At 41.4% G+C, this 21,615-nt stretch overlaps 1 protein-coding gene across 1 annotated transcript; it reads right to left on the bottom strand.

The window, feature by feature from the left end:
* Window positions 1-463: 463 nt before the first annotated feature.
* Window positions 464-19,136, bottom strand: stox1 (storkhead box 1). The gene is made up of 4 exons (XM_034898573.1): window positions 18,555-19,136; window positions 4,237-4,389; window positions 1,451-4,121; window positions 464-787 (listed from the first exon to the last, which is right to left on the bottom strand). The coding sequence occupies exons 1-4, from the start codon at window positions 18,883-18,885 to the stop codon at window positions 634-636; spliced, it is 3,309 nt and encodes a 1,102-aa protein (XP_034754464.1). The 5' UTR covers window positions 18,886-19,136; the 3' UTR covers window positions 464-633.
* Between the last annotated feature and the right edge of the window lie 2,479 nt (window positions 19,137-21,615).

Here is a 21,615-nt window from a genome sequence, read left to right on the forward strand (position 1 = left end):
TTTTCTTATTTTGCAGTGCATTGAGCTCTCAGGCCACCATGTAAATCTAAATTTGTTTGCTGAAGTAACAGTGCTGTCATTAGAGGTCGGCCTACTCATCTCCTGCTGAATGGTAAATGTTGTTATATAGGGTGCAAATAATCCAACACCAAAGACACCTTGGTTGACCTACATTTTATTTATAGTAATGACAAGAGAATAAAAATGGAATACTATGAGATGTTATTGCTGCTATGACATTTTAACTAATGAGGCATGTAGAGAGGAAAACTACATTTATCAGTTTTATCACAAAGAAATGCTGTCACCAAGCTATGCCATGCATTAAACAGCACACACACAGTGAATGAATAGATCATAGCACATTACCAGCTAGCAAATTTCTAGAAAAGTATTTACAAAAAAAACTATATGTATATTCATATTTTACATCTTTACACAGACCCATGTTTTAATAGGTATCAATATTTGGAGGTAGGCAACAAAGTACAAACCTTCCTTTTTAGTTAAGTTTCTGACCTAGCAGTTGCATAGAACTTGAGAGTCTAGCTCTTGTTTTGGCCTTTTTATACTGAGCCACGTGAAGAGAACTATCAGCTCCCACACAAAGCTTCGGCAGGGGACTCAGGCCTGCTATACGTTCATAACAGGAGTTAGTTGTAGCAGTGAGCTCTGTGGTCGAATGACGCTGCTCTTTGAATGCAGTTTCTCCAAATTTTGTAAAAACCCTCTTCTCTTAAGTCCCTCCAGAATGACAGTGTTGCTGGAGGCCAGACTTACACGGGTCCTGTAGGGAGAAGAAGGGATGCATGAGCTTCATATCTTCTATGAATGTGCCATTTGAACAAGGTGACGTGTTGGCGCAGCCCATCTGTCCACCCACTTACCCAGGTGCACAGCGAGTTCAGTGTCAGAAAAGAAGTCTTTTCTTCCTATTTGATTATAACATGATAATTTAAGTGCTGCACAGCAATTACACATAATTATCAAAATGACTCCCTCCTGTCCAAATACTGGATGCGTAATTGGTCTCAAGGTTTGTTCAGCTTACTTTAAAGGAAAAAAACACTGACATGTAACCCAGAGGTTAACTAACATCAGAGTGTTTATTATTGCCTGTCTCTAAAGCTTCTCCAGAATGCAGTGGGATAGAATATGGTGTGGGCTCACAGTCGGAGAGATAAGACCTAAACTTATAGTGTAAAACTAGTAAGAACACTGGCCTGAAGAGAATGTGCATCTGGGCTAAGGGATAAGGAGCAGATTGTAGGGAAATGCTTTTTTCTGCTCTTTATAAAACCTTTTCAGTCTGTGTTAGCCGTCTAATTTTCAGCAGGTCCAATGGCTTTAAAAAAAAACTGGTCCCAAGGTAAGCTAAAATTAAATGGAAACAGGATATCACAGTTTCTTAATACAGCCAATAGGAAGAACTATAAAGACAGGCACTTACCGAGGAGAATCTATACCACTGTCTCCTGTGATGCTCTGGTTCTCTCCCATTTCTACCGCTTCCCCAATTTCTGCCCCTCGGATTCCACTGGGCATGCTCAGAACAGCTCTATGGGTCTGAGGAACACCCCTCTCATTGAACTCATTCTTCTGCACTTCCTTCACCTCCGACGCCCAGTGAGCAGACTCACCGTCGCCCTCATCAGCTGACTTACGGACAGTCTCTGTGTCTGATTCTATCTCACTGGTATGGCAGTAGTCAAATATGCTACTATCTGCAACTTCAGATGGTTCAACACTATCCAAATCATGGTTGACCTCATGTTTTCTGTCCCCCTGGATCAATGTGTCTTGTCTGGGGCTGGATTCACTTTTGGCCCCTGGTATTTGAGTCCTCTGACGGCGTCTCCTGCTGGTCTCTCCAGACCTGGTGGAGCTGAGGAAAGCGTCCCTCTTGGTTGCTGGGGAAATATGATCTTTGAAAGTGCTGTCCCTTGAATCTTGTATCAAGGCAACTTTTGGTTGTTGAAAGTTGGAATTATAATAGTGACGGTGAGGTCCCTGATATTGCAAATCAGGTTCATGGTCATGGTAAACCAACTGGTTATGGTAGTCCGCTATACCCGTTTGGTACGCATTTTCAGCATCAATAATTCCCTCCTCAATCAGACCCAAGGAGCTGCAGGCATCCTCATCCTCCTGCTCCTCTGCTCTCTGATAGAGCCTATAGTCATCTTCTATAAAGGCATCAGTGTCTGTAACTGAAGGAGGGCTATCCATTATCAGTTCTGGCCTTTCTCCCTGGCTCATGGTCTTTTGCACTCCAGTACTAATAGTGACAGGTCTTATGTCCCGTAGTTCCTGGGTGGCTGGGGTTTCACAGGCTTGCTGGTATGAAGAGAGCTCTAGCCCCTGAATATCATCCCTTTGAGGGTTGGACAGTCTGAGGGAGTTATTCCGCTGTAAAGAGGACTTGGGCCTGGGCAGAGTTAGGTCGTGAGTATGGTTTACAACAAGCTCACAGGGATGGGTAGGGAGAATGGCATTAGTATTAGAGTATTGCTTGTCATATATAGTTTGTCTGTGGTCATTGTAACCCCCCTCCTGAAAATTAGCATTTTTGCCTTCTCTCTCCCAGTCGGCCTTGTTGTTTCCCTCCCTCTGATGTCGGACCTTGTCGTCTATCCGAAGCGTACTGCTCTGTGGGTAGGCTGAGTTGTAGTCCAGTGGCAGCTCTCTGTTGATCTTTATGTCAGCTTGGAGCAGATGATCGGCAGTAAGGTCCCTCTCATGGACACAATCGTACCTGTCCTCAGATGTAGGGGATTTCCCTGCATGCTCTCCATCTGCTACAATCACTTTGGCCCGATGGGGGTCCCATGATTTGGAGCGGTGACTTGTTCGATCCTTACTCCCCGGCCCCAAAGCCTTGCACTCTTTCACCTCTCGTCTTCTATGTTCTTTATTGATGGTGGCAGGAATAATGGGCTCAGCTTCTTTGATTGGATGCGTCTGGAAAGGGTTTTCAATGCGTTTCTTATAAAGAGATTTCCCCTCAGCAGCTACACCTTCTTCCATTTGCTCTGGGTCATCAAGAGGGATTTCCACTCTGAGCCGAGCAGGGATCAAATCCTCCCCCTCTGGATATTCATCCGCACATATGGGATCCTTACTCTTAATCCTTTCCTTCTGCCTTTCCTTCTGCTTTTCTCTGGAGGAATGGGTCCTCCTCTTGCTGCGCGAGGCCTTTTGAGCAGATCTTTTCCCTGCCTTAAGGGAGTGATGATGCCTGGGTTTTGAATATGCTAGGATCTCAGTAGACATTCCCTTGTTTACTCCCTTATCGTCTTTATCCAGACCCCTGTCCAACACTCTGTCCACCACCCTCTCCCTTCTCTCTTCTAGCTTCTTCATTAAGACCGTGTGGCGTGTCAAGTTGTCCACAGTCAGTTTGGGGTTTATGCTTTTGATGATGGCATGCTCCAGGTCACGGGGTAAGTTGTTCAGGTCTTCCTCGTCTCTTACCGGCCATTCCTCCGGAGGGAACTGGGCTGAAAATGATGCATACTCCTTCTTTGGCTTCTCTTTTTTACCTCCATTCCTCCTAAACAAACTAAGACCAAACTTCCTCCCTGGTTTGTTGTCTTTTTCTTTGCGGCCAGTGGCGTTAGTAGTGGCTGTAGTTTTGCTGATCTCACTTGCCTGACAATCTGCTGCTGTAGAGGTGGATTGATGCTGCACTGTGGGTTTGTGATCTAACGGTCTGGGCCACTTTAAGCTCTTGCCTGTACATTCACTTATGGAAAAAGAAACAGACTGCTGGTCTGGGACAGTGGAGGGAGGGACGGGGGCTGTTAGAGTAGTGGAGGCAATATTACCGGATGTTTGGAGAGGACTGAAGCAGCTGCAAGACTTACAGTGTGCCACAGGCAGCGTTTGAGGGCTATCAACACATGTGTCGTTGCTCAACAGGTAAGTAATGGGAGGAGGTGAGGGAGGTTCGTCTGCTGAACCAGAAGTCCACCAGTTCTTCTCTCGGACCATGGTGTTTGTGATGAAATAAGTCTGAGGTGTGACGATAAAGTAGCCCTCGCCTGTATGGTAAATTTTGCGCTCCTTGATCAGAGCGCCTAGAGCATTGTAGAGGATGTCCTGAGTGGGGATGGTTATTCCTTAAAACAGAACGAGAAAAGAGTGTAAAGGACAAAAGACAAACAAGGGGAGACATTGTGTCATGTTTAAATGTGCACATCTACACTTTTGCTGAGGTAATATTTTATGGATTACCTGGGTGGGCTTTGCTCATGTAATTGATAAGTGCATCCTGGTTGACGGTGATTTGAGAGGAGTTCATATCTGAAATGACTGAGCACAACACCTCAGCCAAGGGAATGAACTGGGACTGGGGGACAGGGGACATCTGCACCGGGGACAAGTCACCTGAAAAACACACACACACACACACACAGACACACACACACACAGACACACACACACACACCAGCCAATTACTGAGTGAAACAGGTGGGTCTGTTGCAGTATACACAAACACACCTGGGTTAGAGAGGTCTCTTTCTGACTGCCAGTGGAGTGAAGTTGACATTCCTCTCCTAACCACCTTCTAAATCATGACCAATGTGGTGTATTTATGTGAGTTATATGAACCATGCCTGACTGCTTTTGAAATTCAAGCAGTACTAGGACAGACCACGAAATTCCATTACTCCCACAGAAATGACCACAGATCTGCCTGCTAGGCAGATCAGATATCCTGCCCCCCATATCATACGGCCCTACACAGCTAGGAGGTGCTCTTAGACAAACATGTTACCAAAAGTAAGACAGACTAGAAAGAAAGCAGACAGTCTTGGAAACCTTTGTCTTATAGTTAAAAAAATAGTGTGAAACTCATTCTGTAAATGATTTTGAACACATCAAAATACCTCCAATCTGCACGACTCTGCAGACTGTTCTTCTGGCGTGAGAGTCTTGCAGAAGCCATAAAACTTTCTAATCATAAAACTAAGCTGCTTTTAAAGGCAACCAGACATTTTAGAAAACAATCAATTCAGTATCAAAAACAATCAGCAGAGTTTCCCATATGGAGAGATGTAATTGAAGCAACATGGAGTGGTTAGGTTCCTTCAGGCAAATGTTTTTGTTTGTTTTTGTGCGAAAGCCTATACTGAAGAGAGCAAGAGAAGATAGGAGTGCTATAAAGACTCTTTCACACCCAGTTAACGGGTTAGGACATCAAAACTAAACTGACTTTGGCACAATTGTATCCAAATAATTGGTTATAATTAAATGAAGACATGAAAGTATCTAATTGTATATGACATGACACTGTCATGAACATGGCATAAACATTATCAACAAGTCATAAACGTTTATGACATGACGATTCTTTTAGTAAGTTTCCTTCCGTTTTGTCATGACAAAGTATGGTTATGGTCATGGTTAGGGTTCATGTGTCATGACAGTGTCATGTCACTCATATGTAGATAACTAAGTAAAGTGTTACCGTATTTTCTTCATTAAACCGAGTACTTTTTTCCTACAAGTGACAAGTGACTTCTCCAGTTCAACCAGAATTATCGAAAGGAAAGAAGCAAAAGTTCCCATAACAATGTCCGAAAACGGCAGTTTACAAAACTTTGGATTCCCAGCCCCCCAACCCTAACCTCCGGGTTACGGACAGAGTCGCCATTACTAGCCCGCAAAAACTAAAAGGTTGTTTGTTAAGTCATAATATTAGAAATGTTTATTGTCAGATATTAGCCTTTAGGTGATTTGTTTAAGTTCAAATGTTTGTGTTTAGGTTATGATTAGATGTGGTTGAGGTTATGATTAGGATCAAAATTTGAATGGGGGTTTTGTTGCTGTGCATACAGTGGGATCCCCGAGAATGCATCATGAACCCCTAAACGATAATATAAGAAGGGAAACAGAGAAATGTTTGCTTAGCTCCTGCAGCCTTTATGAAAGTTTTTTTTCTTTTACAAAGCTCATTATGATTTAAAATACTGACACAAAAGTCTGAATTTATGACTAATTCTCCACAAACATATTCCTAAATAAAGAACACAAATAGTGATGTTTACTAATAAGAAGTAAGCTTAGTGAAAGCACCTAAACACACCAGATCCCCCTGTTGGTTAATGATTAGCATCTGGGTTACAAAAACTCCCATCATAATAGGAGCAGACACAAGGGCATGAACATAACCTTACCCACAGGACTGGAAAATTGGATTTAGTTATTCAGCTACACCTCACTGAAGTAAAGAGCATAATGGTTGAAAGCGGAGCACAAAAAGTGCTCAATGATCTACCTGCTGTATTTTATCTAACCAATACAATTTGAGTGGAAGCTGGAGTATAAAAATGCCACATTCAAATTGGAGCTTCATTTTGTTATTAAGACATTTTCCCCATGTGACTTCAACCTTTAAATTGGGCGTAACAATTTGTGTATAAATGTTTAAATCATGCTTGAACGTGTGGCGTGCGTAACTGTGAGTGATTCTCCCATCAACCCCCGGGTATTGAATGAAAACACTACCAAGCTCACACTTGATGTAAACTAAACATTTACCACCCGCGCACTTGAACCACTTATGTCCAGGGCAGGGGAAATAAACAACTATTCAAATATCTGCCACGGTAAAGCTTGACATAACACACACACATCCCAAACACATTCACCACTTTTTTGGTGATCCACTCATGGATTATTTCGACCAATCGAGCGCCCCAGACACTGTTGCCGGATTTGACTAATGAAAATTAGAGCCTACAACTTGCTTAATAAAAGACTGAATACTTATTTGAACAGGAAATAGAGGTGTTAGTTGTAAAAAACTAAAATTATATTTGATTTCAGCAGTCATCAGTTATCAGTTATTGCATGTCGAGCCAGCCTATGCAATTGACAATCACAATGAAACTAATTAGAGGAGAGGAAGGGCAGCCCAACGGTATAAAAAGTAGCCCACATTTTAACACCCTGCCCAGTTAAAAAAAAAAAAAAGTAGCACAAATAGGATGCAAAACCAACCAGAGAGAAACTTTTTACACACTGAAATTAACTAACCAAGCTGCTACTCATTCTGTGTTTTTACTTAAGTAGAAAATGTTTAATCCTCAGTAAGGAATATGACAAGCAAAGGCAGTAAAAAAAACAATTAACGGCACAGTGAGCTCACTTTAGGCTCATAAGTCTCACAGATGGGGGTCTTTCTTTGTAAAACTGATCCTATGGCACACGGTGGGATTGTAAAAGAAATGCTGTCTGCCTTTACCCGGCTTCGACAGAAGACGTTAATCTGACTAAACCTCAGAACGGATATCTCAATAGCAGTCTCCCTGGGCAGTGAATTATTGCTGCTACCCATTGTTGTTAACTTCCTACAGGAATGCCTCGCAAGCTGTCCACATAGCAACCGCTTATAACCACTAACAACAGTCAAAAGGTCAGCAAGGATATGATAGGGTCAGTGGAGGGGGAGGCACATAATTAATCACAAGGAATCGGTAAAGTAATGGGAAATCACTATCTCCCTAAAATGACTTCCCAGATCTCTTTGCACAGAGGCAGTGAGGGTTATCCTCTCTGACTATGTCCTGAACATACCAGGATATCCTGTCGGACACCTGCTGATAAACATGACTTATACTCTTCCGGGAGTTAAAAACAGAAATACGTTCAAGCAGCACTTCCTAAACAATTCAACAGAAGAAGGATACTGACCAAGTAGGTGTGTAAAGACACCTACAGCAGTTTATTTGTGTGAAATAGCTATGATATAAGAATGGGCTGGGCAGAAGATTGACTCTAACATTAGCAGGCGTGGCCGTCGGGGAGGTTCACTGTTGTAACTGCCTTCTCTCCGGGGGGAACAGACCTCTGTGTTTCTGTAATCCAAGACCAGGCCACCAACATTACACTCATTGTCATACACAGCATGAATACCCTGCTGGATGCCATGGCAACTGAACCCTGTGCCACAACGAAGAGGAAAGGGAGCTCCGAAGTCTAACAGGAGATGAGACTTGTGTTAAGGCAAGCTGCAGCAGTTTAATGTAGTTCCTTAAAGATGCATTTCACCAATTTTCTATGTCAAATTATTATCACCTGTAATGGTTAGTACTACTCAGCCTGTGAAAACAGTTGGTATAATGTCTTCAGAGCTTGTCAAGTCTAAGAAAATAACCCTGATGATGTCACCATGATGACATCAGGGTTATCTCACCTTCAAAAACAGAAAGTCTGACTCAAAAACTGGAGGTCTAGTTTGAAAGATGTGTTTACCAGACAGGGAGGCTCTAAAGCTGCCAGGCTGCTTCATCAGAGCTGCTTGTCGGATGGTCAAATAACTTCTGAAACCCCCTCCCCCCACATCTTCTGATGTAAGAGGACTTCGAACATGTGTACGAACATTTTTGTAACTATCCCAAACCTGCATTCAGTTCTGCTTCACGCCTAATTGGCCATTTAGAAGAACTTAACACTTGATTTCTGAGGTACTCAGAGTTGTATTATGGGAAGTGTAGGATCCAGTGTTTTTTGGAGCTGAACCCATACTTGTGCTGCACAGAATGTCCCCAAATGTTATGATGTGCAATACTAAACTGCTGGTGTGAAGCAATGCCTTGTGAGTGACCCGCAGTCACAAACATAAAGATGCAGAGAGGGAAACAATTAAGGCATAGAAAATAATTTCCCTTCTGGTCTGTTTCATTTGATTTATTACATGAATTGGATTGTAAATATTATTTTATTCTACACGTTATCCCATGATCTCCAAAACTGTATCCAGAGTGTTTCAGTGAGAACCACTGGCATAATGCATACTTTATATACACATTATATTCAAATAAAGTGACAAACCTCACACTTTGCCTTCTGCTTTACGCCAAATGAAAAACATGTATTTCCTCCCATGTCATACATTTTTCCATGTAAGAATAAGTTTCTGCCTGGGGGATACAAATGAAAAATGTCATAAGTTGACTGCTTGATTGAGGAAATGATTGACAGAGATCTTCTCTCTTTTATCCCCACTGAGATCTGTTTGGCTGCTGACATTGATCAATGCCACATGTATTCACATGGCTGTGTTGTTAGCTGGCCACATGAGTCCCATTTCATACGTGATTGCATTACCTCCAGTCTCTTAGAAGAAAATACTAACACACCACAGCATATAGGACATGCTGTATGCTTCCGTGAGCTGCTATCTGCTGCTCTGAATGGGAACAACCTTCTATGCATCTACAAATTTTGAGAGAAAGGATTTAAACCATATTCATGCCTTGATAGGAGGCCCGAAGTAATAAAAAAGGTTGCACAACTTGTGACTGAATGATGTCCTTAACCTTTCAACCTTCATGCTAACACAGGTTAAGATCTACCTGAAACATAAGGCTTGTTGCCACAATCCCTTGCTCCATGGCCTCTGGAAACACACACTCACAGACACACACCATTTTATCTCATCATGGTTTCGTCTTATCTTCAGGCTCCAGTAAGCAAACAGGCTAATCTTCTCTCTCCCTCATTTAGGACACACTGCATGGCATTAAACATGAACTTGAGGCCTGCCCAAACTGCGAACCCCCCGTCTACCATAGACTCAGACCTTCTGAAGAACACGCTTCAGTAAATCTACAGTCTACAATGTCAAACCTTCATAAAGTCAGATTTTGTGTAATGGGAAGAGATACCAACTGTAATTTATTTTGTGACTGCCTCCCAGTCCTAAGACCACATCCCTTTGTTTTGGGTTTCTTGGTCTAACAGGCCTCCGAGACACCGCCCTTTCCCTTCTTACGTGTGTGTGTGTGTGTGTGTTTGTGTGTGTGTATGTGTGCAACACATTTTTCAGCAAGTGCTTTACGAGTTTGTGTCTTTCACTCCCATAGAACACACCGATGTGGGCGTTGCAGTTAAATGGCCCAATAAACTGAGTGAAAAGACCCCTTCAGAGAGCAATCACAGCCAAAATGTCCGGACAACCAAACCTCGCCCAGTCTAACAACACTGCCCTTTCCTGTCCTTCCACTCAGAAGGCACTTTGACAAACACTGTATGGCCATAAACATTACATTCAAAATGTTTGCAATAAATGTCTATGGTACTGTATAATGGATGACGTTCCTGTGTTTAGTTAAAATGTTAGAAAACATGACTGGCAATGTCCCACTTTAAAAGCCACCAATAACCAGTAAACTCAAAGGGATAAGCCACAAATCATTTTACAGCTTTATTGATTGGTTCACAACAGTAAAACTAGCATTGAAACAAAATTTAGGAATAAAGTAAATATTTAATCTGACCCACTGACGGTTCAGTATCTCAAATTCCCTTTGTTTAAATATTAAGCGTTGACGTGGGAAGAAATGAGTAAAGTCTGGACTCTGCCCTCTTTGTAATCACAGAATTTGAGAAAATGTCTTTGTTGGCAGTTTTTTGTTTTGCTGGAGAACCTACATTATTTAATCGAATTTAGGCCTAATGTCACGATATGAATGTTGTCTTTTGAAAGCTTCATCAATAGCAAACAATGCTTATTATTCTGTAGAGGAACAGATAAGATGTAGTCCAAACACCATGACTAAAGAGAATTTATGAGCAAAAACTTTAAGCACTGAGAAGAAATAGGGGCGGGCTTTGTGTTGATTCACACTGCCATAGAAACCTTTACTAGGGCAGCGACCTGCCACATGCAATACAAGGCTGAAGAAAAAGAAGAACCAGCAGCAGAAGTATAATATGGATATCTATAATCCAGCAAGAGCCTTGAGACTCACTTTGCCAAAGCAACCCTTTGACATTTAACATATGTTGGCAAGAAAGCATAAACAGGCTGTGACTAAACTTTTAAAATTGACATTCACAGAACTTAAAACATTTATGCTGACATAGTTGGTCACCGCAGGCATTGGCTGAAAATCTCTGCAGCTTTAATGCCATTAAATAATGTTCTTACCATCTGATTCACAGTAAGACATTTTTTTTACCAGCAGCTCATGTCATGACAAATAAATGACCTGGTAGTGAACCAGTCTGCAATATTCCTGCTTTTATGTTTGTGTGCAATAGGAAATACACCTGAGCAGGTGTTTAACAGAAGAACAGCAACAATGTGAAGGGAGACAGGCCTGTAGTTTAAAGCACAGCACAAAGTGCCCTGTGTAACGTGATGCCAACACATGGTAGTGCCAGAAGACAGTATTTAAAGCACATAGCTTTATTTTTCTTTTTACTTGATACGTCATACCTCTTCAGACTTTATGGGTCACACCCCGACATATCTGGCTCTCGTCTGCTTTGATGACCATGAACATTACCCCACAGTCAGCCAGTGCTGTTTCTGCCAGACCTCTGGAAAATTCAAGCCATTTAGCTGTGGATCACAGTACCTTTCCTTTGTTCTTTAATGGCTGAGTCAATGTTTTTAACATATATGTATAGAAGTAGCATATCAGTATATCCAAGTAATCTGCCTCCTCTCATGCTAGATTTGTCACAATCTCCTGAGTAACTGCTTCATCTCAGCTTGATTCCAGCCGGGATCTACTGAACCTAAGATTTAATCTTAATAGCATACGTTCAGTTTAGAAAACTCCAAAGATTAGTGTTGTGGGATTTGCAAAAACGAATGGTCATAATTATTTCCACAGAGGTCGGGATATCCTGACGTTTAGTGCCTTGTATAAAAACACCCAGCATGACATCACCAAGGTTACCTTTTCAGACTTTGAAGAGCTGATTCAGAGCCATTGAAAAAATCAATAGATGTTTCCAGTCAGATCCTGATATTATTTTACTTATTTGAGTTAAAAAAACTCAATATTTGGGTGCCTGGGTAGCTCATCTGATTGAGCAAGTGCCGCGGGTTCAACTCTGACCTGTGGCCCTTTGCTGTGTGTCATTTCCACTCTCCTCCCCTTTCAAGTCTAAGCTGTCCTTAGAAATAAATGCCCAAAAGACAAATCTTTAAAAAACAAAACTCAATATTCATATCAGTAGTCATCTACTGCTCCTGATATTCTGTCAAAATGTTTTGTTCCCTCTGTCAAAACTGAATTCATAACTTTGGGTGATCTTAATCTTGATCTTAATCTACAGATGATACTGGAGCACAATATTAAACAATCCATAAATACCATGCTGAAAGATTTTAAAGAAATTTGAACCTGATCTTAGTGATAGTTATCTTACAGTCTGCATTATACCACATTAATGGGAGTCTGAACGGACTGCTGTTAAGAAAAAATTGAAACACTTCACTGGAGAAGGATTTCTGCCAAATGTGACAGCTTGAAAGCACTCGTGGCTGGCTAGATGAATATTAAACATTGACATTAAATCACTATAGAATTGTTTTTAATTCTGTGGCTGATGCAAAGATAATTGCATGATTCAATTCAGATGTTTTATCAAGACAAAAGAAAAAGCCTAGTCTTTGGCCTGATATTTTGCTAACTGGCTTCAACGTAAATACATTTCCTCAGCGAGGAGAGCCAAAACATATATCCAATTTATTGTTTCTGCACAAACGGAATACATTCTGTAAGGTAGTAAATTCTACTAGGAAGCAAAACAGCGTTTCAATACCTAATATTAAGAAACACATCTGTACATATTTAAAGGGCATAAATGGCAGCACGTTCTTTCACTGAATAAAGGAGGGAATAAGGCCTATCAATAAACAGCCGCACATCTCCAAATATCTAAAAACAAACACAATGCTGTTCTGTTTGCTGACCTTTACTAGAAATTAACTCAGTTAATGACTCCCAGATGTTGTTAAGACTTTTTTGGCTCTGATTTAGTTGTGTGGGGCTTGCTGCCGGATATTAGTGTGAAAAATGTGTCCTGGAGCAACAGGTGTTCCCCACGTTCATTTTAAGGCCCTGCAGTCTTATTTAATATTTATAATGTTTGCTGACAACTTTTAACACTTTGACAGTATGCTTTTTTTTTTTACATCTTTGCACTGTTAAAGTGATAATGAAATAGGGAATAAAATCTAGTTTCCCAAGGGTCGTCTTATTCAGAGATCCAGGTATTTTCCCCCATGTGGGTCTTCCCCACTGACACCCAGACACCAAAACACACACATATACACATATGTGTATATGTATAATCCAAGAAGGTTTCCAGCAATTCCACACCTCTAACTTAAAAATGATGGTTGCAGATGAAACCCATTTCCTCTTATTTTACCGAGCTCGAGGTCCAGCTGATGCCTGTGTTTGTTATCCCAGTATTTAGAGCAGAGCTCCCGTCCAGGACCTGCCATATGATCCATTGCTTTCTAATGCCCTGCAACCAGCCAGCACACAGCTGGGCCCTGGTCCTTGAAAGTATCTTTCACTCCTGAAATACAATAAGACAGCATTTTGCTATCACAGAACCAATGTAAGCATGCTATTGCACTTAACAATGCTAAATGAAGCAAAGTAAACATCCCGTCAGGAAACTGAAGAGTAATGGTAATACCATATTTAATGCTACATAGCCTCAGTCCTGTGTTGACCCATTTGTCTAAAGGGAGAGTAAATGAAGATAAATCCCACGAGGGAAACCCAAGCGGCTGCTGACAGGGTGTATAAGCTGAGGGATACAAAGGAAACTCCTCAGCTGTTGTTGTTGGCACAGCTCCATTCCACCGCTATGGGGGGGCCCAACATTTGGGTCGATAAAGAGGCTGACATGCCTGATTTGCACCAGGGTTGGGCATCCTGCTCAATAGGAAAGGATGTGGCTAACAAATGATGTGCTGAGAGGTATGTATAGTCTCACACACATGTGTAGGCACTGTGGAAGGTCACATCTGAGAATGAAGGTCAAAGTTTCCTCATATCTGAATAGTTCACAACTATCTTTTACAAGGGCAAGAAATAGAAAGACATTCTAGATACATGCAGAGACTTGGCACTGGCACAGTAAGACTGCAACCTAATTAACGTATGCCAACAATGCAATTTGAAAAGCAATCTAAAAGTTCAATAGATATGCTCAAGTCAGATAGGCTGCTTCTCTTTCCATTACATTAAGTCTAAACCTTTCATGTTACAATTGAATTAATCCCCAGTCCACTGTTTATTTAGCACATGATAATGTATGTTCTTTGATCTACCAACCAACAACAACCAGATTTGGTTTATGGTTTCCAATGCATTTAACCTCTGATCTTGCGAGAAGATTGAACCAACCACTGTCATAATACTGCCTTTTTATCATTTTGAGCCTGAAAAACAACCCTGAATATTTTGTGTAACAGCTTAATGTCATCCTATCAGAGTCAAGGAAGCTGTAGAGGGATAACCCAATATTGTTTAAGATCAGCTCAAATGGTAACTGTAACTGAGCAGAGCAGATCTTCCCATTCCACAATCTGTCTTCAACCAGAAATAAAATACAGACAAAAACATGAACAATGTCCTCAGCAGTAGCCATGGGCCACTCCTAGAGGTAACAGGGGACATGGAAAGCTTAACTAACTCAACTTAAAAACATAAATTATATAAATAATAAAAAAAAATGGTTTGAATTAAGATGAAAAATAAACAGCCAACTGGGATAAAAAATTGGTATGATGTTAATCCTTAGCAAATTTACAAGTACAAGTATAATTAAGCATGAGAACAGTAAGCAAGAGAGCAGATAAGTTATGTTAGCTGAAAGTAATGGATAACTGATTAAAATAACTAGATAAAAGTAATAAATAAATTATGCATGCATAACTTGTTGAAAATAGTAATAAATGGTTGAAAAATCCAGCTTTTGCCACTGGTTGTAGTATTAATGCCAACTTGACCAGAGAAACCTAAACATTGACAATTAAATAGTAAGAAACAATTACTGTAACAATATCCACTTTCATGTAATTATTAGTTTTAAAGAACACCCAGTTAAGAACATATTGGGAACGTGACGGGTGGTGTGGGGGGAGGTCAGACCACCACTTACAGAAGCTGACCTGACCAGTTATTGAAGAACACCTGGACACTGTATTGATGTTTGTTGCTCTGCCTGCCTTCTAACCAACCCTCTGAAGCTAGCCGACCTCAAGGTGGCTTGTTAGCAAGAAGGCTGTAACCTTTGACCCATGCTGCTTAGTTAGGACAGGGTGGGCCATTTAAAGCTGGTAAGGGGGTGTCACGGTTAATAAGCCAACATCTGGAAGAGTTATGACCATAAGTGAAGCGGTTTGAGACTTTGACAAAATACCCTCATAAAAGGAGACACCCCTTGTGTGAAAATACAACACTTTCAAGTGAAAAGTAGAGAGCAGAAATGAGGCTCTCGAAGCCGAAAAGCTCAGGAAATGATCTCAAGAGTAAATGAAGCATTTCAGGAATGCTTCACCACCTCATTGTATGGCAGTTGAAGTAAAACATACTATTTAAAAAGGAAAAATGCCTTAAAAAGTGTAGCATAGATGTACCTTAGTTCTCCAAATATCCACAGAGGGAGACTTTTATTATGTCCTACAATGGCCAAATAAAGTGTTTTCCATGGCAAAAGTGAGAGGCCTGTCCAGAGGACTTCTTCATGTCTACGACCAAAGATGACATGGGCAGTTTAAAGAGCTTTATGTAGAGAGGATACAGGACACCTCATTACACCACTGGCTGACTCCACATATAAATGTTTCAGCTCATGGATCCGCGCTTATCCTGCTGCAGAGACAATAGCAGGACTCTAAATAATGCAGAAACCACTAACAGTCATTACGAAGCCTCCGGTTTCAACAGGAGACTCCAGGTAGTTCTCTTTTAAAGACTGATGATGAGTGATTAGTGCATTTTCGTACACAATAACAATCCAGTTCAAATGTGATTAAGGGAATAGTTTAACATTTTCAGAATTACTTTTATTCTCTTTCAAGTTGGATAAGAAGATTGATATCACACTCATGTCTCTGATCATTTAGAGTATACAGGTTGCAGTGTAATTGTAAAAATCAATTCTTTCTGCAAGAAGGATGTCAACTCTACACACACTGAGCGTTAATGAATGGACTTTGTGTTGGAACTTCCGTGTTAATCAGTTAACAACTGTTTAAAGGAAGAAAATGGATAAAGAGATAATTTAGTGTAAAGAATGAGATACAAGTTCATGAGATGAAGCAAAGCGGTCAACCCCAGTACCAGTGGGGCCCATTCCCACAAGGATAACAACGAAGCCTGTTCATACTAACTCCTCACCCTGTCTGTTTACCTCAACCTAACCTCACTGCGATCCCCTTCCTCCATCAACCCTCTCCACCTCCCACACACCTCCTTTTTCTGCATATTCTCCCCTCAGAAGAGGCCCGAGGTGGCCGGTCAACCCACAGAACAATCTGTCTTCACTCAGGCTCTTAGCACTGATAACCAGACAGGACCAATAAGGAAGTAGCACAAATTAATCAAAGTGTATTGTTTCTGTTTGCCTGGAAGCTTTGTTTTACATCTACGTTTCTTTACTTAACATTAAACTAATAAGCTAAGCTAAACCTCTTCTAAACTATGTTCCTTTACTTCTCTTTCAAAAACCTCACGTCAGTAAAGTCACGTCTCAACCTTCCTCTGACCTGGGAAAGGAAAGAAGGCTGTTTGAAATTCACTGTAGCCCATAACTCTTTACATTTCGGTTTTCTACCTGACATATTTATATCCGGACAATGTCAAGGCCTTTAAGTCCATGCCTAATATCAATCTAGGAGTCTGACTTCCACAGTCCCTCCCTGGCCATGAAATGGTGGGACATTAATCCTGAGCAATCGAGAATCAGTGGCGGTCGGCAGCCAGTCGCACAGTGATTCACTGCTGACCAGTTCTCAGGGAGAAGGCAGTAAAACAGACTCTGACAGCCTGCCAGCACTGATTTCCATACAAATTGCTGCGGTGTGAAGCAAAGGATTTGTTAAGGAGGAGAAGGAGGTGACATGTGCACACACAGACCTGTTTCCTTACAATACTGGTGTAAAGCTCTAACATGAGGCGTCTGTTGAAGTATTGATGCTTGCCTTGCATCGAGCTCATGCATGTCTGTGTGCACCTTGGTGCTGACGCTGCCTATAACAATAAGCTTGGCGTCACCTTTGGCTCATATGGTGTTTGTTTGTGAAACGGTCTCACAGCGGGATGGCATGTCTGGCTCCACCTTCCCCCCTCCTCCACCGTTCCACTCCCTCCCAGGTCTCCCCTTGTGTGGTCTCGTCCTTCCCTTCACATCACATTCCTCCCTTTACTTCTCTGTGCACTGCTTAATCTGGCTGATTTGATGGACTGACACAAGGTCAGCAGGTAGACTAGACACAGCATCCAGACAAAATAACACTGAAACAAAGAGAGACACATTGTGGGAAAGACATACCCTGAAAGAGAGGCCAGACAGCTGGACCAAATGGGAACGCAGAGCCAAGGTGTGTGCTGCTGGGACACTGTTTTGCAGTGAACCAAAAGGAAACTGCTCTAACTCAACCATCTTCTCAACACTTGAAAAAACATACCTCTGACACTACTACATCCTGCATTTTTTGAATTTCATGTGATAATTGTGTACTTTTTGGAGTGGAAGGTGGTGGTTTGTAGCAGAAACATGAAATCAGTTCCCGCATGCGTATCTGCTACAATAGAGTTCGACATCTTCCTTTGTAAAGTAAGATTTTTTTTTTTGAAAACCGGATGCACCCCTAAAAATACTGTCATTAGGAGTAAAAGCTACAAGGTTGTCATTTTCTCCAGCAGCCAGTGCTGTGAGGCATTTACAGCCCATGAGCTCATGCTATAGGACGCTGCATAAAGGTTTCCATTCATTGTTTCTGTGCAGATATGCTGCTGTAAAACACATCTGAGGAGGAGAGCCAGAGAAGGTGAGCAATTACAAGTAATTACTAGGTATACACGCTTTGTTAACAGGCGCTGGTAAACATATCACTCTGTCAACAACAATACAAGGCTGATTGGTCCAGCACTCTACTCAAACCCACCAGACCATATTTGGGGAAATAGAAATTTAAGGAATATCATCTCTCAGGCAACAGACACCTGTTGTGTTGAAGCAACATTTCATAGCCCACGATGACCGAATTTGGTCTCTTTTTGGTGCCCATGGTTTTGCATGATAAATCAGGTAGGCTAGGCTATGCCAGCGATCAAGGCCTAAATATAAGAAAAAATATATATTTTTTGAGAGGGAGTTTTATACCTCTGCATCCAAGAAACAAGTAACTTAGTGACCAAATTCTAGTTATAATTGCCCAAACCTAGAGTTAGAGACTGGACACGCTCAAAATAAAATACTGTTGTGTTGACACTAAAACACAACAACTTTTGGGTTATTTTTTTTACATCAGCTCGAACTGAATTAAGTATTAAATTAAACTCTAGAGAACCCTTAAAGGTTTCTCTCAGCGTGGTAAACAAATGTTGGTTGTGAATGAGGTAGCAGTTTTTTAACTGTGCCATCAAACAGGATTGTTTCTTGTAACTTTCAGGACTTCAGGTGCATAAACAGTTGTATTACTACCATTATTACTTTAAAATAAAGCCTATTATATTATCAGTGGTTAGTTCAATGACAGGATTGATGTTACATACCGACAGCTTTTATGATAAATCCCTTTGGTGACCTTAGAGCCCTGCGCATCCACGCTTCTCTCAGCACCTCCAAGTTGTTTGCGTTCCCTTGAATGAAAAGCACCAAATTTTCCATCCATCCCTGAAAGTACACTTCAGCTATGGCCTTTGCGAGTCTCTTATTCCAGAAACTGCGCAAATTTTGCGCCTTGAAGTCCGCAAAAATCTCCTGTCCGCTCGTTGTGTTGGCATTGAGTTTCCCTCCGCCAGCGCGCAAACTCTCCTCGTTCGGGCCGAAGACTACGGCGAGCGAAGCGGTGGAGAGCTGGACAATCCGCTGCTGGTGGGACATTTTTTAACGCCTGTATCGGCTCCAGAGGGGAGCTATCATGCTAGAAATGAAATTGCACTTGTTGAAGGAGAGTTGTTTTCTCTGAAAATCCAAATAAACGCCGTGTTTTGTCACGCATTCCCCCAGTGAGCGTCTGAATCCTGCTGCGAGGGAACCGGAGGCGCAGTGGACGTCTGACTGGTTTCACTCGGCTTCCAGGGAAACCAATGACGGTGGCAGCGAGGAGGAGGGCTCATCAGCCTGCTGCTGGATCACACAGGTAGACCTCCATCAGCCTGCTCACCGGTGTGTGTGTGTGTGTGCTGCTTCTCTTTTGCAGGTGCTGTGGAATCTTTTGATTTTTAATGTCCTTATTTTGTTTGTGTTTTTTGTATGCTTTACGTTTTGTTCAGTTTTTTTCACTTGCCATAAAATCTCAGTCACAGTTCAACAAACCAAAGGTGATGTTTCTACAAAAAAATCAATTTCATGATAAAAGTTTCTTGTAAGTTGCAACACAAGCAAAAAAATCTTGATAATCATTCGTCTAAATAAGGACCAGCACCATGAAGGGCTTGTAAAATACTTGCAACAAGAAAACTTCAAAGAAACTTTCGTTGAGTGATGTGGAATCCATTCATTAAATATCTGTTTCCTTCACTAGTCTCTTTAGTCTCTTCATGACAAGTTGCTGCCACACATAACTCATTTAACATGGCCAAGAGCCAAGTGTTTTGTGAAAAATGTACTCCCTTGGATAACAGAAACTTGAAATAGGCTATTGAATTTCACAACAATAAAAGTGTAGGAGCCTCAAAGAACATATTTGCCACTAAAATGAGAACCAGTCCGCCCCAGTGCCATCAAAAGAGGGACCCCATTAGTTCCTTCTTTTACTGACACTGTAACAGGAAGAGTCTGCTGCACAGACACCTCATACATCACAGTCTCAGAGAGCCTCTGGCTTTAGTTTCAGGAGCACTTGGGCCCCTGAGAGGCCGGGGGGCCAGTCTGCCTCAGTGTGGTATTAGAGCTCGTGCAGGAACAGGATATTGCGCTTCCTCTGTACATGAAAAGAATATATCACCTCAGCCTACACAGGATGAATTATGTGCAGTCCGTCCTGGCGAAACAGAGTCACGTAGGGTTGGAGGGCAAAGGAGAAAACATGCAAAGATTCTGTGTGGGATTACAGGTCCAAGTCTTTTGAGTTGAAGAGAGTCGTTGTGGCCTATTTTTTAAAGCTTTCTGTAATTATTTTAAACATTGCGAGTTCAGACCAACTTTCAAAAACATTACAGACACACGCTGTGCAGCATAACTTGGTTAAAACCCACCGATTGTTTGTTGAACTCTGGAGGAGCTCCCAGTGTTTCCAAAGATACTAAATCTGTCAGCATGCATTTTAGGAAAATGTGTATAAATTGATACTCTAAAATATTTCGATTAAATGGAATGGTGCTGTAATAATAAAAAAAAAACATGAAGTTTGGTTTTGATATTTCATTGATTATGAAGATCATATACATTAGATTCAAGCTAATTCAGAGTAACACTGTCAGACAGTGTGAAATAAAATGATTTGTCCAACCTGAAAGGTAAACTGTGGGACCTTGGTGGGACTGACCTCTGGCAGTGCTATGAAGCAGTTTTTTAACGAGTGGGTCCATGTTATTATTTATACGTTTTGAGTGACTTTTGTACTTTCCATAAATCTTTCCTGGCTCATAGCTGTAATGTGGCTCACTAGCCTCCACACAGATGCTGGCAGATGGACTGCTTCAGACATGAACCAAAGAGAGAGAACATTTATAAGAGAGTGGACAGTAAAGAGGAGAGGAAATCAGGGGAGAGAGATGGTGAATGTGACTAGCCAAACTTGAACAGTGCACTTTTTTAAATTACATAGTCTGCATTTTAAACCCATAGGACACAAGAACAAGAGTTCGGGAAATGAAATGGGAAACTGCTTGTTAAAGGGTTACAATAAAAGCTTTAAACGTTTTATTTGCTTTGCAGATTTTATTTTTACTAAAAATACAGTGAGTTGTGGCATGTGTGGTATTACACACACATTCAAACACACAAAAACATGTTTAGCGCTTGTTTGTGTTACATGGAAGTTTGCAGTGACGCTCTCATTGTTTGACACTGCTAACTTCCTCAAGATAAAGATATTGGCCCACACTTTATCGGAGCATGGACAATGGGACTTGACCCACCGTCCTGACCCGCATTTTAAATCTGAGGGCTCTTTCTTCCAAATGTTTAGTCTGCTGGTGGGACTGATTATCAAGAAGCAAAGTTCACCAAGTTACCATAATTACATAAAATCCTGCATTCCGGCCTCTGATTTTCAATCAGCATACATATCTCTCCCTCTTGCGGTCCATGAAGCAATTTCTAAGTAGTATCAGGTGTCTCTGAAGGGCCAACAACTGGGACGTGATCGCAATGTATATTTTGAATATGTTAATTTCAATGAATCACAATCCTGAACCTAAGGTTTGAGTCTCTACACACAACCTAAAACATCTGGTGCTGTTATAAGATCTTGGCTCTCGGGACATTTTCTGAATAAAACACCCCCGGAAGGCTTCCCCTTTACCTCCATGCCAAGAATAAATATGACACATATCATCCCCAGACCTCAGCATAATTCCTACACTTGAGCCAGTACGTATGGTATCCCTTTTGCATCAATACAACCTTTACTTGAATAAGTCTTACATGTGTTTTAGTCAGGTATCA

Source organism: Etheostoma cragini, chromosome 17 (assembly GCF_013103735.1).
Source record: "Etheostoma cragini isolate CJK2018 chromosome 17, CSU_Ecrag_1.0, whole genome shotgun sequence".
Lineage (NCBI taxonomy): Eukaryota > Metazoa > Chordata > Actinopteri > Perciformes > Percidae > Etheostoma > Etheostoma cragini.